This window comes from Gymnodraco acuticeps, unplaced genomic scaffold (genome assembly GCF_902827175.1).
Source record: "Gymnodraco acuticeps unplaced genomic scaffold, fGymAcu1.1, whole genome shotgun sequence".
Lineage (NCBI taxonomy): Eukaryota > Metazoa > Chordata > Actinopteri > Perciformes > Bathydraconidae > Gymnodraco > Gymnodraco acuticeps.
This window is the reverse complement of record NW_022991444.1, coordinates 1,269,939-1,283,204: the sequence shown is the minus strand read 5'-3', so window position 1 is coordinate 1,283,204 and position 13,266 is coordinate 1,269,939. Positions and strand designations below refer to the sequence as shown.

The following is a 13,266-nucleotide window of genomic DNA, read 5'->3' as shown; positions in this document are numbered from 1 at the left end:
TCCATAAAGAAGCCAAATGAATCTTTCAGTTAACCGAGTCATACCAAGGCTATGTTTATTATCATGTTAATGAGCTATACACACATGAATGTTTTCACAGGAAACATTTGCAATTCAAATACATCTGGGAAATCTAGTATTTCAAAGTCAAGTCATGAATCAATAGTTTATCACATCTTGATAAAGCATTGATTAAATGAGTAAAATAACATGGAACGTAACAGAAGAAAAATCTGCATGAAGGATTCCACAGAGTGAAGAGGACAGCTGTTTCACCGGATCTGAAAAACAAACGAGCGCAATACACACGATTAAACATCCCATCTGAACAAATAATCAAACTTTGATTAAATGAATATTTGTAGTCTGCCTGTTTTAGATTAAACGATTGATGTCCTTTGTGAAAGCAAACATCTCACAAAATCCTGTGACAGTCATTTATACACAAACACATGTTTTTCACATTTAAGGCTTCTATTGGAGGTTTTCAAATGAAGCTCCGAAGTGATTCTGCTCTCTGTAGAGTGAGGACTGTGACCTCTGGGTGGAACACAGGGATTGTAGCCTTTGCAGACCAGTATGCACAAATGGAAGGGGAAAACCCAAAAGCATAATAGGGCCCCTTTAATCTAACTGTATTCAATAGGAAATGTTGTCTGAGGGCATTTTCGTTTCAGTGCGGATGTCATTTGACGCTTGAAGTTTGATCAAATATCTCTGTAGAAGCCTCAAATGTAAAAACAAAACACAGCAACAAATCTGCAAAGCTCTAACTTTAGTGAACATTCATGTGTGTGTGAGCTAGGGAGCCTACTATGTAAATGAAAGATGTGTCAGAGTTTGTAAACTGTTTCCGATATAGTTTCAGTGTTTCCCCTAGGATGGAGTCATAGCAGCGGTGCTAAGGCACACGGGCCCAGCAAAATGTGAGCGTGGAGCGCGTGAAATGTTTTAGTGTGTGTGCGTGCGAAGTGCGCCCCGCCAATATGTTTCTATGTGTCTTCCAGCTCAAGAAAGGCTCCTGAGGCTCTAAAGGTGTATTTTGCTAAATCACCTTTATTGAACATACAGTAACACAAATACTACACATCCACATAACAAACAATCAAAATAAAATGTATGCAATTTAATTATTTTAACCTGCTTTATTTGGGGGTGGACCTAGCATCCAGCATGCTCCCCCGGGAAGATTTTGTTTTTTTAAATGTTGAAGTTAAAGCATCAATCTGGTGCACTTTGAGAGCAACATGAACTTATGGACACTCTCAACACTCAGATGAAAGGGAGCTGTATATTTTTCAATAATCCAAACATCTTTAGAATATGATCACAACCAACAACAAATCATTGAAACTGGTTTATTCTTATCTTATGTTACCTAGTTAGCATTCTTTCTTTCTATTTATGCATATTTTACTAATCACTCTCCTTTTAAACTGTTTTTTGTACTGTCCTATAGCACACATTGGAATGATTTCTTACTTTATTTTTTACAACGATATTAAATAGATACAGGTGTGCTCTCTAGCTCTCGCTCTCTCACAGAGGCTGTGTGCTACTCCGTGGCGATGACGCAAGCGCCACGTATTATAATTGTAATGTATAAATATATATATATTATTATAAATAAATATTATTAACATTTATGAAGACTTCTCTTTCCTTTCTGGATCCTTTGTTCACCTGGGAGTTATGTAAGGCGTTTGATTCAACATTCCACGTCACATGAGATGATTAATTGGCATATTGGGGGTGGAGTAACCATTTCACCTGAATGAACTTCCTCTCTCCTCCTGTGCCAGGTAACTGGGTAAACCAGTGGCACTTCAAAAGCATGCCGATGCAAGAAAACGTTGGCAACGTTTCTTGGCGTTGGGGGAGCTTTTCTTCTGAGAACCTCCACGCAGTGAGGTCTGAGTCTATTTACGTCTTTAGAACGTGTTGTGAGAGTTGATTGAATAGGCCGTAGCTGTAAACAACACGACAAGGCTTTTATGATCTTACCAGGATCACACGTTTATTAGACAGCCTGGTGTAAACAGATATGTGAACGGGGGATTTCAGGGCCTTTATTCAGAGTGGGATATTTACTGCCAACGAAATTTACGAGATTTTTTAAAACTTTTAAAAAGATGTTAAAACCGAGAAGAACACTGAATAGATCTACAATTAGAATGGTTATACACAAAAAGCTAATTCTATTGCCTTACAGTTACTTTGAAAATAAGTGTAATCAGATTACAGTTACTTATCCTAAAGTTGGGGATTACTAGCAGGGTTACAATGTTTATACAAACCTAAAAAGAGGATATAGAGGATCAGATGTTATTTATTTGATAAGCTGTTCTGTTCTGTAGGCTGATACTTTCAGTGTGAATCTACTACTGGCTGAATCTGCTTTAAGCTTTCTTTGCTTCATTTTTTCGGTTTATAATTCAGTAGGTGAATTTATATGTTCATCAAATAGTGTGTGAGTTTAGCTGCGTGTATTAAACTAAAACAGAGCATTTTCTCATTTGATTTCAGCTTTTTTAAACTGTAGTGTTTAGTAGTGTAGTGTGTTCTCATGTGTTGGTGTGTAGGCAGATTTTCCTACTGATCAAATCATCTTTGATACTCAATATCTTGGCTTCTTCTTTTCTAATACTTTCTTCTGTTGTCTTACACAATACACTTAAGTAAAACCATCTTATTGATATTTATTTATTTCCCAGTCTGCTCTGATAGGTTAGCTGGCCGGCTCTGTTGTGATTGGTCAACTGATTAGAAATGGTTTACCCTTTAGCCTATCACCTACAATGTGTTGGATCGCTAGCCAATAGAAGTGCGGGAGGGAGAGACACTCATTGGGATTTAAGTCTTTGCAGACCATGTACATGCACACAAACCTTTAAAACACTCTACAGGAAATGGAAAACCCCAAAAAGCATAATAGGGCTCCTTTAAAGTAACCCTCCTAACACTGATATAAGATAAAGATAAGATGAAACCTGAAAGATGATTGGCCCCTCACCGTATATTTGTCCCATTTCTTCTCAGGATCGTACGGCTCCCAGCGACTCGCAGGGAAGATGTGTTTGTTCTTCTCATACCAGCTCCTCAGCACCACTTTACCAGCGTGAGACTTTAAGACAAGAACACAGAAAGGGTGTTTCACTTTGCAATGAATGCCCACTCAAATGATCATCCAAGGATTTCTGCACACTTGAGATGTACGCAGAATGAACCGATCACCAAGAGAACATCCATTATGGGAATTATGATTCAATGTTTGACTGCAAGCAGAGGCACAATGAACTATGTTTGGTTACATGTGAGATCCTGTTTAATGCTTTCTAGGAAGGCGCTCGGAAGCTGTCAGTTCATCATAACAATATGTCCTGCAGGGCAGTGATGACTTAAGATGGAAAATGCTGATTTGAATTCATTCTCAAATAAGCAGGTTTGAAGTCACACAAGCTGTCCCCCCCCCCCCCATCTTAGATTCAACACTATTACATTTTATTTTTCATCTTTTGTTTGTCTTGTTTAAACATTATTTCCCATTTGATTTTCCATTCATTTTGCAAATTATCTTACTTTTCATGTTATTTATTTATTTGTCTACTTTCAATTGTTGTCAAGGACTTCATTGTGTTACATACTGCTCCTGTCAAAAAAGTTATAGTGTCAGGTTTATCTATTGTCCACCATTTAGCAAACATTTCGACATGCACACTTTTTGTTGCAGAATTCCCTTAAGCTGATATTCATCTCAGTATCTATACCTTAAATATGGATTGCACTAAACAGTATAGCAAGGAATGACATTGACATATATCTTGGATGATGAAGAAAAAGGTTGAAAACTGATGCATCTATTGACTCCAGAAGTCCCCCCCCCCAAATCAGAAATATTTGTACGGTATGTATGATATTAATTCCTTATAAAACAACAGCCTGTGTTAGGATTTGCCGTTCAATTTCGGCACTGGTTCAGATCAACTAAAGAATTCCGTTCATTTCCTCTAAGTCAGTGTTTCTCAAACTTTTTCATACCAAGGACCACTTAACCAATAAAAAAACACTCGCAGACCACCTAACTCCACAAATATTCCAAAACACATCGTTTTTCTAGAATAGATTACAAATCGCCTGAAAATGGTACAAACAAGTGGCAACATGTGTGATGAAGGTGTTGCGCTGGGCTATATCATGCAATCGAAGGTGAAACTTAAGCTCGCTCCATTGCGGAGATATTCCCGCGAGAGTGTGGAAAACTTACATTTATTTATTTCAAATGTGAAATGTTACTAATATACTCACGGACCACTAGGGGGACCACACTTTGAGAAGCACTGCTCCAAGTCCTTTTGTCTCACTATGAAAACAAATCCTCACCTCATCTTTCTCAACGGTGGCGTCGTTCACCAGGCGGATATCATCGTGGACGTCGAAGCTGAACAGAGGACCTGGAAGAAAACAGATAAACTGAGTCCAAAGGCAGTAACACAACTATTTCAAAATGTAATAGAAACAAAGCCAGGTACTGTTTATGGATTGGCTGAAAGCTGAGGATCACTCACCAGATTTGCCTCTGGCTTTGGTTACGATGAAGTCGTAGAAACTGTGGTGCTGAAGGAGACAAACAGATGAGAACAATCAAAGAGGGATAAAGTGCCGCACCTGCTCCACACATTTCAATATTTGTTGACATTCTCTAGACTCTATACTTGTTTAAGTTGGCATTTGTGTACTATGTTTGCACAGATTGAAAGCTATTAGAGTATAAGGTTTATTATTTATTCGGTTTTTTCCTAAAAATCATCAACAGAAATGGTTGGCCGCTGTGTCCTTGGGCAAGATACTTAAACCCAAATCGCTCTGGATTCTTACGGTATTTGAGTGTATGTAAGTTCATCAGTTCAATGACTGAATGATGAAGTGTTATGTCGATATTAAAGTATTTAATCAGAAATATTGTGAAATAAAATGTTCTCTAAATCACTCATCCCTACAATCAACCTGTCAGATCAGGCAAATGATAAAATAAACGAGATCTTTATCTATTATTCATTCAGAAAGCATTAGCACAACGAGGCAACAGCCGATGGGTTTGGCTGACCAAGCTTGAGTAACGCCTGGAGCGTGAAAGGAATCTCTCATCAACCAAAACTGTCACAACAATTAAATGAAGAGAAACAAATCAAATCCAAACAAAGTCAGGCAACGGTTGAACTGCTTACATGTGGTATAATCAGATCTTCTTTGATGTACATTAGCTGCTCTACTCCAGCAGACCTGCCCAGAGGAAAATCAGTTCAGTAAAGATTAATTTAAACATGAATTCGAACTTTGGGATTTTAGTCTTTGCAGACCATTAACATGCACAACATTATATATCAAACACTACAGGAAAGGGAAACCCCCCAGAGGCATATTAGGGCCTCTTTAATTTGTGTTAATTTGGTCAGATTGATCATTTTGTCTACCTGCATGACACAAGCATGACAGAATGTAGTAAAGATACATTTATATGGGTCATGGAATATGACCAATCATCATTATGTGTTTTAAGAAAGAGTGTACTCATCTTCAACATCTCACCTGAGCTCACTGAAGTCCTTTCTGAGGACCTCCAGGGCCCTCTGCAGGAAGTTCTGGATGGTATTTCCCTTTTTCATCTGCGGGCCAAATACACAATGAAATCATGGAGAGAGTAGTAACCACTTTGTCAAAGTATATTGTTTTACAACATCATCAACAGATCTGTAGCTTTAATCAAATAATAACAGCTCATGGTGTTTTACCTTGACAGTCTTACGATGCCCTGAGCCGTCCCAGTAGCTGAATGTGATCTCGATTTCCTCGCCTGAAGACAAAAGATACACACCATTATTTTGGATCCATGGGAAGTAGGGATGGGTACCGAGCCCCGGTATTAAACGGGCCCCGGGGCTGAATTATTAAAGACCGTGGTACCGTTAAGCTCCGACGTTATCGGTCTTGTTATCGGTACTGGAGACATGTAAAAAATGTCATATGTATTATTGCTACACAAACATTATATTGCAGTTTTAGTGTCGCCAACTCCGTTTCTAACATGCAAAAAGACTGCAAAATGTGGATATTTTCGATCTTTCCAATCCAGTCGAGATATCTCTCTCCCCCGCCTGCTTGGGAGGGGGCGGGGCAGTTTACACACACGCAGCTGCTACATGCAACACACACACACACGGAGGAGATGGCGGAGAGAACGCGCTCCGAGGTGTGGTTAAACTTTACCCGTCTTGATGTGGACAATCCTCGTTACCAAAAGTGCAATAAGACTTTAGCATGTAAGGGCGGTAACACGAACAATTTGTCTAAACATTTATCAAAAGTGCTCCACATTCAGACGGAGGAATGCGTTCGACTGTCTTTCTAGTAGCTCTGTAGCCCCATCCACGAGTAACGTTTCCACGCCAGGTGTTATGTATGCTAGCAGCAACACAGAGTTAACTCCATTATACAAACATGGGGTAATGATTATTTATTTTGTTAAAGTTTCAGCTATTCTGTTTACAGTTCTGTCATCAGATTATTTAATACGATTTGTTAAAACATTGTTGTTTCTTTTGATGTGAAATATTATTTATTTAATTTAAATAAAAAGCAATGTTAGTTTTGTTCACGATTTGTTTAGTTAGTTTACCTTGTTTTTTTCTCCAAAAGAACCGTTAAAAGACCGGACCGATGAGCTATATCGATAAAAGTAGTAGTACCGTTAAAACCTTAACGATACCCATCCCTAATGGGAAGTGTGCGTTTGTAAGTAAAGCAGGGAATTCAACAAAGTCATTGTGGACAGAAAGGCATGAGAAACACAACTGAAGTAAAGTAATGAGGGATGTTTGTGTTGACACTCACTCTTGATCTTCTCCTGTTTGAGCTCCCACTCCTGCCGGAGTTCCTCTCTGAGGCGATTCTCCTCCTCCTGAGCACAAGAGGCAGGGAAATGTTAAGGTTTATCCATAAAGAATTTGCTGTCACAGTATCAAAATGGAAACTTTAACACAGTACTGTGAGCTACAATTATTCAGAAGTCTGTTTGCTTGTTTAAAAGGGGGATATATACTGTATCTAGATTGCTTGCTACTACCCTAAGTGTTGCTTGGTTTGTGTTTCATTCTGCATTCTGCCAAGCTGATCTTTAAATTCCTCTGGCCTCATCTGGAATATGATAACTCCCTCAAACGAGTTGAAATATTTACCTGAAATATAAAAAGAAATAAGAAGAATGTTAGCCACTGACAGAAATGTTTTATATTCCCCTCACCTCTCTGTCTCGATCAGGAAGGAAGCTCGTGTCCACATCTGGATTTTTCCCCAGCTTCTTCTTCTTTGTTGGATAATCTATACAGACATAGTACAGTTAATTAGACAAACTTCCTAATAACCATGTTAAATCTTAGAAAAACAAAGTATAAAAGTGACATGCTGATCATTTGCGGGGTTATGTGCTACAGAGGAGCAATGCTAAGCTAACTGTCTACTGGTTGTAGCCTGTTATTTAGCACAAGACATGGAGTGGTATTCATCTCCAAATCTAATTCAGCAAGAAAGCAAACATATTGAAACGTTTCTATAAGCAGCACAAAGATAAAAACAAAACAGAAAAGTAAGTAATTGTTTTATATATGCTATAATCACAATAACCAAAACTGAACTTAAACTTCTATATTTATATAATACATGTATTTGAGCCAAGCTGTGATGCAACAACTACTCAAAGCATGTGACAAGGACATTGTTTTGTTTGACTCCCATTTCTTAACATCTGCATTGATGGTCTATTATTTAGATTTTCTCAAACCCTTTCTTTACAAGAAATATATGCAGGTTTTTTGACCCTGAGAAAACCTGCTTTACAATTGGATACAGACTCGTTTTCTACTGCCATTAGAGAAAGATTCCTTTTTTGTTTTGGCTTTCGGGAGAACAGTCGGATGTTGGTGGCTGGAATGGTGCGTTCACACCGGAAGCAATGCGATTTTTGGGTACTAATGTCGTATATCTTCGGGGACAGAAACAAAAAAGAGCTGGCTTGGAGGAAGATAAGTACCTGGATAAGACGATGAAATTCACCAAATTGTGTGCGACGCCGGATGATATTATGAACCCAGACACGACGGCGTTTGCTGCTACTTTTGTAGGACTTCCGCAGAAGGGACAAAGCAGCAATAGTTGTAATATCTTCCATAATTAAGTGCAGAAAGCAACACAACTATTTTGCTTGGACGCGTAAACAACATCGCTATCAACCCGTCTTGAATGCACCATAAGAAGAGCATATCCAATGTATTTGAATACGTTTGTACATTTGAATCATTTCCCAAATCCATGTACATTTTATATGGATGTTGAGGATGTCAGTGGAGCTCTTTTACGCTGTCACTCTCATATAGTAAAGACTCACCATCCTCTTCTTCCTCTTCCTCCTCCTCTTCTTCTTCTCCTTCGTCTTCGGGATTAAACGATAAACTGGCGATTTTCCTCTTCTGTTCCTCCTTCCTCTTCTTCTCTTTCTGCTTCTCCAGCTTGCTGCAACCATAAAAAAAATCAACGATGTATAAAAAGACAGGAATGACCGGCATAGAGCCATGATGACACACATTACCTATCCCCGCCTTACTTAAATGAGTAATATATAAAGTGTGCATCTTCTTCATTGACAGCTGTCTTATTGTTGCCAAATTGTACAGGTGCCCAAACAAACAAAGGTATTAGTTACAGTTAGCAGCTGGAGGAACAGCTTGCTTGTTGGGACAGGTCGGGTTGGACGCCACCCAGTGTTGAAAGTGTTGAGCTTCAGGACAATAGCTTCGTAGGTATACTAATCCCTCAAATCAATCTTTATTTAGTCATATTGTTTCTAAAGGCACAAGAAATATAAAAATAATCCTGATCCAACCAGTTTTTGCACTAGTTGGATGCAGACAGAGATACTAAAAAAAAGTAACTAAAAAAAAGTAATACATTACATATTACTTTAAAAAAAAGTAATATATTACACTACTTCGTTACTCTCTACATAAAGTAACTCGTTACTTTGCTCGTTACTTTACTCGCAGAGCCGGCCCGCCCCTCCCTGCAGGCAGATCACGCAGACTGCTAAAGTTTAAAATGTTCTCTTTAGTTCAGTTTCCATTGTCGCATAACACTGATCCAGATCCTGAATGTTTTCCTAGCTGACCATGGCTGTCCTCTGTCTCCTGATATCTGTATTTTGCGCAGTCTATCTCTGCTCACGCTGTTGTGTCGGCGTGTTCTCCTGCGTGTTGGCCATGTGTTGCACTGGAACCAGACTGGAGCACACCGCAAAGACTTCAGCCGAGCACGTACGAACTGCGCATGCGTGAGTGGCAATAACTCTCCTTACCAGCAGGCGGCGGTAGTGTGTATTCGTCATTCAAAACAGGCAACAACCGAAAGACAGAGAAGAAGAACAGACTACGTGATATAAACAAACAACAAATAGCTGTGCGTTAGCTTCACCTTAGCATGTGTTCTTTGCAGGTGTTTGTTGAGGTTTGATTATGACTGATTTTATAAAAGTAACGAAGTAACGCGTGTCGGGGCAATGTTAGTAACTGTAGTGTGATTACTGAATTATAAAAGTAGCGCGTTACACTACTCCGTTACCGACAAAAGGAATATTGTTACTTTGTAACGCGTTACACCCAACTCTGGATGCAGACTACTATTTAAAAATGTTGACACACCAGTCTGCAGTTCGGTGGACTAAGGATTGCACCACTGCTTTTTGCAGATGATGTGGTTCTAATGGCTTCATCGGTCTGCGACCTTCAGCACTCACTGGATCGGTTCGCAACCGAGTGTGAAGCGGCTGGGATGAGGATCAGCACCTCCAAATCTGAGGCCATGGTTCTCAGCAGGAAACCGATGGACTGTCCACTCCAAGTAGGGAATGAGTCCTTACTCCAAGTGAAGGAGTTCAAGTATCTCGGGGTCTTGTTCTCGAGTGAGGGAACAATGGAGCGTGAGATGGGCCGGAGAATCGGAGCAGCGGGAGCGGTACTGCAGTCGCTTTACCGCACCGTTGTGACGAAAAGGGAGCTGAGCCAGAAGGCAAAGCTCTCTGTCTACCGGGCCATTTTCGTTCCTACCCTCACCTATGGTCATGAAGGATGGGTCATGACCGAAAGAACGAGATCGCGGATACAAGCGGCCGAGATGGGTTTTCTCCGCAGGGTGGCTGGTGTCTCCCTTAGGGATAAGGTGAGAAGTTCGGTCATCAGGGAGGGACTCGGAGTTGAGCCGCTCCTCCTTCGCGTCGAAAGGAGCCAGTTGAGGTGGTTCGGGCACCTAGTTAGGATGCCACCTGGGCGCCTCCCTAGGGAGGTGTTCCAGGCACGTCCAGCTGGGAAGAGACCAAGGGGTAGACCTAGGACCAGGTGGAGGGATTATATCTCTTCGCTGGCCTGGGAGCGCCTTGGGATCCCCCAGTCAGAGCTGGTTGATGTCGCCAGGGAAAAGAAAGTTTGGGGCTCTCTGCTGGAACTGCTACCCCCGCGACCCGACCACGGATAAGCGGGAGAAGATGGATGGATGGATGGACACACCACCTGAACTGAGCACCACATGGCTTCCTTGACTTAATCCAATGGGATTTTCCCATTGGATTAAGGAATTTAGCATAATAAGATATTTGGCAAACACACGATTATGATACATACTAGGGCTGCTCAATTAATCGTATTTTAATCGCAATTACGATTTTGGCTTGCAACGATTACGAAAGCAACGTAATCGAAATAAAACGATTTTTAAAAAAATTATTATTATTATTGGTTTTTCAGTTGAATTTTACTTAAAGGTAATGAACTGTTAAAAACATACTGTTCACATTTTTTTCTTCAATAAATGGATGTTTTCAAAGTAAATGGATAATCGTTTTTAATAATCGTGATATCAATTATTGACCCAAATAATGGAGATTATGATTGTTGCCATAATCGAGCAGCCCTAATACATACACGTTGGTTCAGCAGGATAATCTCCACAATATAACACCACTTAATGATTTGTGATGACTAAATGCAATAGCCAGAATTTGAAAGCTGACGTTAAGATATGAAGGGACTTCATCGCGATCACAGCGCTGCGAATCACCACAGCTAAACCAAAGGCATCTTCTGTTCCTAAACCAAAGCTACTGTGTGATAATACATATGATAACTCACAGCATGAGCTCCTTGGACTGCTCCTTCTTGGCCAGCTGTTTCTCTCTCTCCTTCACCAGCGCCTCCTGCCTGGCCTTCATGTCATTCAATGTCACCAGACCTGACCAAGTAAACAATAGTCAAACAACAATCACATGTCTATATAGAACCACAAGCCACATTGCAATGATGTTGCATTATTGGTTTCCTTTCCCAATATCTCTTTTGAGCCAAATGCTCATTCGGTCCATGCAGGGACAGTTTGTGGTGATAACAGAAGTATTCGATGTCCAAAAACTAGAATTCTTACCAACTGTGCTGGACTTGAGCTCTGCCTCCACAGCATCATAGTGAGCGGAGAATTTCTTATCGATGTTAGACTTCACCATGTTGTCCTGTAAGAAACAGACACACATTACAGACAAGACAAACTGGAGGGAAAGTTTAGCCTGCCATGTTTGTAAGCATTAATAGTAACATACGGTTAGGATGCCTCATGATACCCTACTAGCTAAACGCTATGTAGATAGTAGGGATGGGAATTTGAAAGCAAATGTATATTCAAATATTCGACCCCCCAAAAAACGATTAACCGAAATGAATATATCCTATAAAATTATTTATTTTTAAAAAATAATATTCAGAACTCATATTCCAAAACCTGAATAATTTCGAATATTCGATAAATCGTTCCCATCCCTAGTAGATAGGACTTTTTTAAATATATTTGTACGTACCAAACAACATGCTTTCAGATATTAAAAATAAATTAATAGGATCAGGTTGTTATAAAACAGAAATACACAGTATAGAAATGTATAATAGATAATAAACAATAAAAACATTAAAGGGCTATTTATGTGAATCATATTCTTCCGAACAATATTGTTGCATTATTATTTCTGCTTTAAAAAAGGGAGGGGAAAAAATCCTCTTTTTTTTCCAACACAACACTTAGATATACTCAGTTTTGTGTACATAAAATGTACAAATAATAAGAATATCGTTAAGCAAAAAGTTAGCTAATGTCCAAGATGAGGTAATAAATAATGTCCTTTAAAAATGAAGAGTTGCTTTCCACAAACCTTTGGTTAAATCAAGTCATAAAGATGCATTTACTTGTTCACTTGCAACATTTTATTGTATTTTATTCGAAATGTATAAAGTTTACTTCAGCAATACTTGCACATTGGTCTTACAACATAATCTTGCACTATTGTAATTCTATTCAGTTTTTCTCCTTGCACTATATATTGATTTTTTTATATATGTTTTATTGGGTAATGTCTTACATACACGTATGTTCCATTGTTGGAGGAGCATAACTACACTGTAGCTACTGTGCATATGCCAATAAAGCTTTGAATCTTGAACAAAAAGGATGATAAGTAAAACACTGCAACTGCGACGCCTTCACTGAACCTCCACTTTGCTGGGACTCAGGGCTCTCGCGTAAGGTCTCATAACGGCTGACGATCATTATTTTGGAGAATATACTAAGTCAGTTCGCAATAAATGATTCTAACACGTTATCATTGATTGTAAAAAGCTACTTACCTCGGCAATTTTCAGTTTTAGCTGCTCGAGCTGTGATCTTTCTTTTTCTCGTTTCTTCATCAGCTGCATGGCTCTGCCGGCCTCACTGGCGGCTCCTTTGTACTGCGCCATGTTGCTCTTTCTGCTCCTAACGCTCTCTAATAAGATTATGTATTCCACAAACAACAAAAAGGTAAATTCAATTCTGAAATAGACTGATTTTATTAAGAGCTACGAAGGTATAACTCCCAGCAGCACAACACAACAAGAAAAATGGCGACGACGAAGTGCATGCCGGGTAGTAACGGGAGAAATATAAACGATGCCTTCAGGTTACCCAGGAGAGCTCGGAATTATTACATTCAGAAGTCAGAATATATGAAGGTAGATATGGTGCAAAATGCGAGAGCGTGTAAAACCTGATGTGAGCACTTGCAGAAAAAAAATCTGAGCTTGGGTGCATACATTACACTTGTATAAAATATCCACGTAATAGTGAACCAAATGTACACTTGTATAAAATATC

The 13,266-nt window shown here is 39.4% G+C and overlaps 1 protein-coding gene across 1 annotated transcript; it reads right to left on the bottom strand.

The window, feature by feature from the left end:
• Window positions 1-17: 17 nt before the first annotated feature.
• fam50a (family with sequence similarity 50 member A) lies at window positions 18-13,043 on the bottom strand. The gene is made up of 13 exons (XM_034196474.1): window positions 12,762-13,043; window positions 11,515-11,599; window positions 11,226-11,325; window positions 8,438-8,562; window positions 7,298-7,374; window positions 6,889-6,955; window positions 5,790-5,851; window positions 5,587-5,663; window positions 5,226-5,280; window positions 4,566-4,614; window positions 4,381-4,451; window positions 3,014-3,124; window positions 18-281 (listed from the first exon to the last, which is right to left on the bottom strand). Exons 1-13 carry the CDS (start codon window positions 12,870-12,872, stop codon window positions 273-275), a joined length of 999 nt encoding a protein of 332 aa, XP_034052365.1. The 5' UTR covers window positions 12,873-13,043; the 3' UTR covers window positions 18-272.
• Window positions 13,044-13,266: the final 223 nt, after the last annotated feature.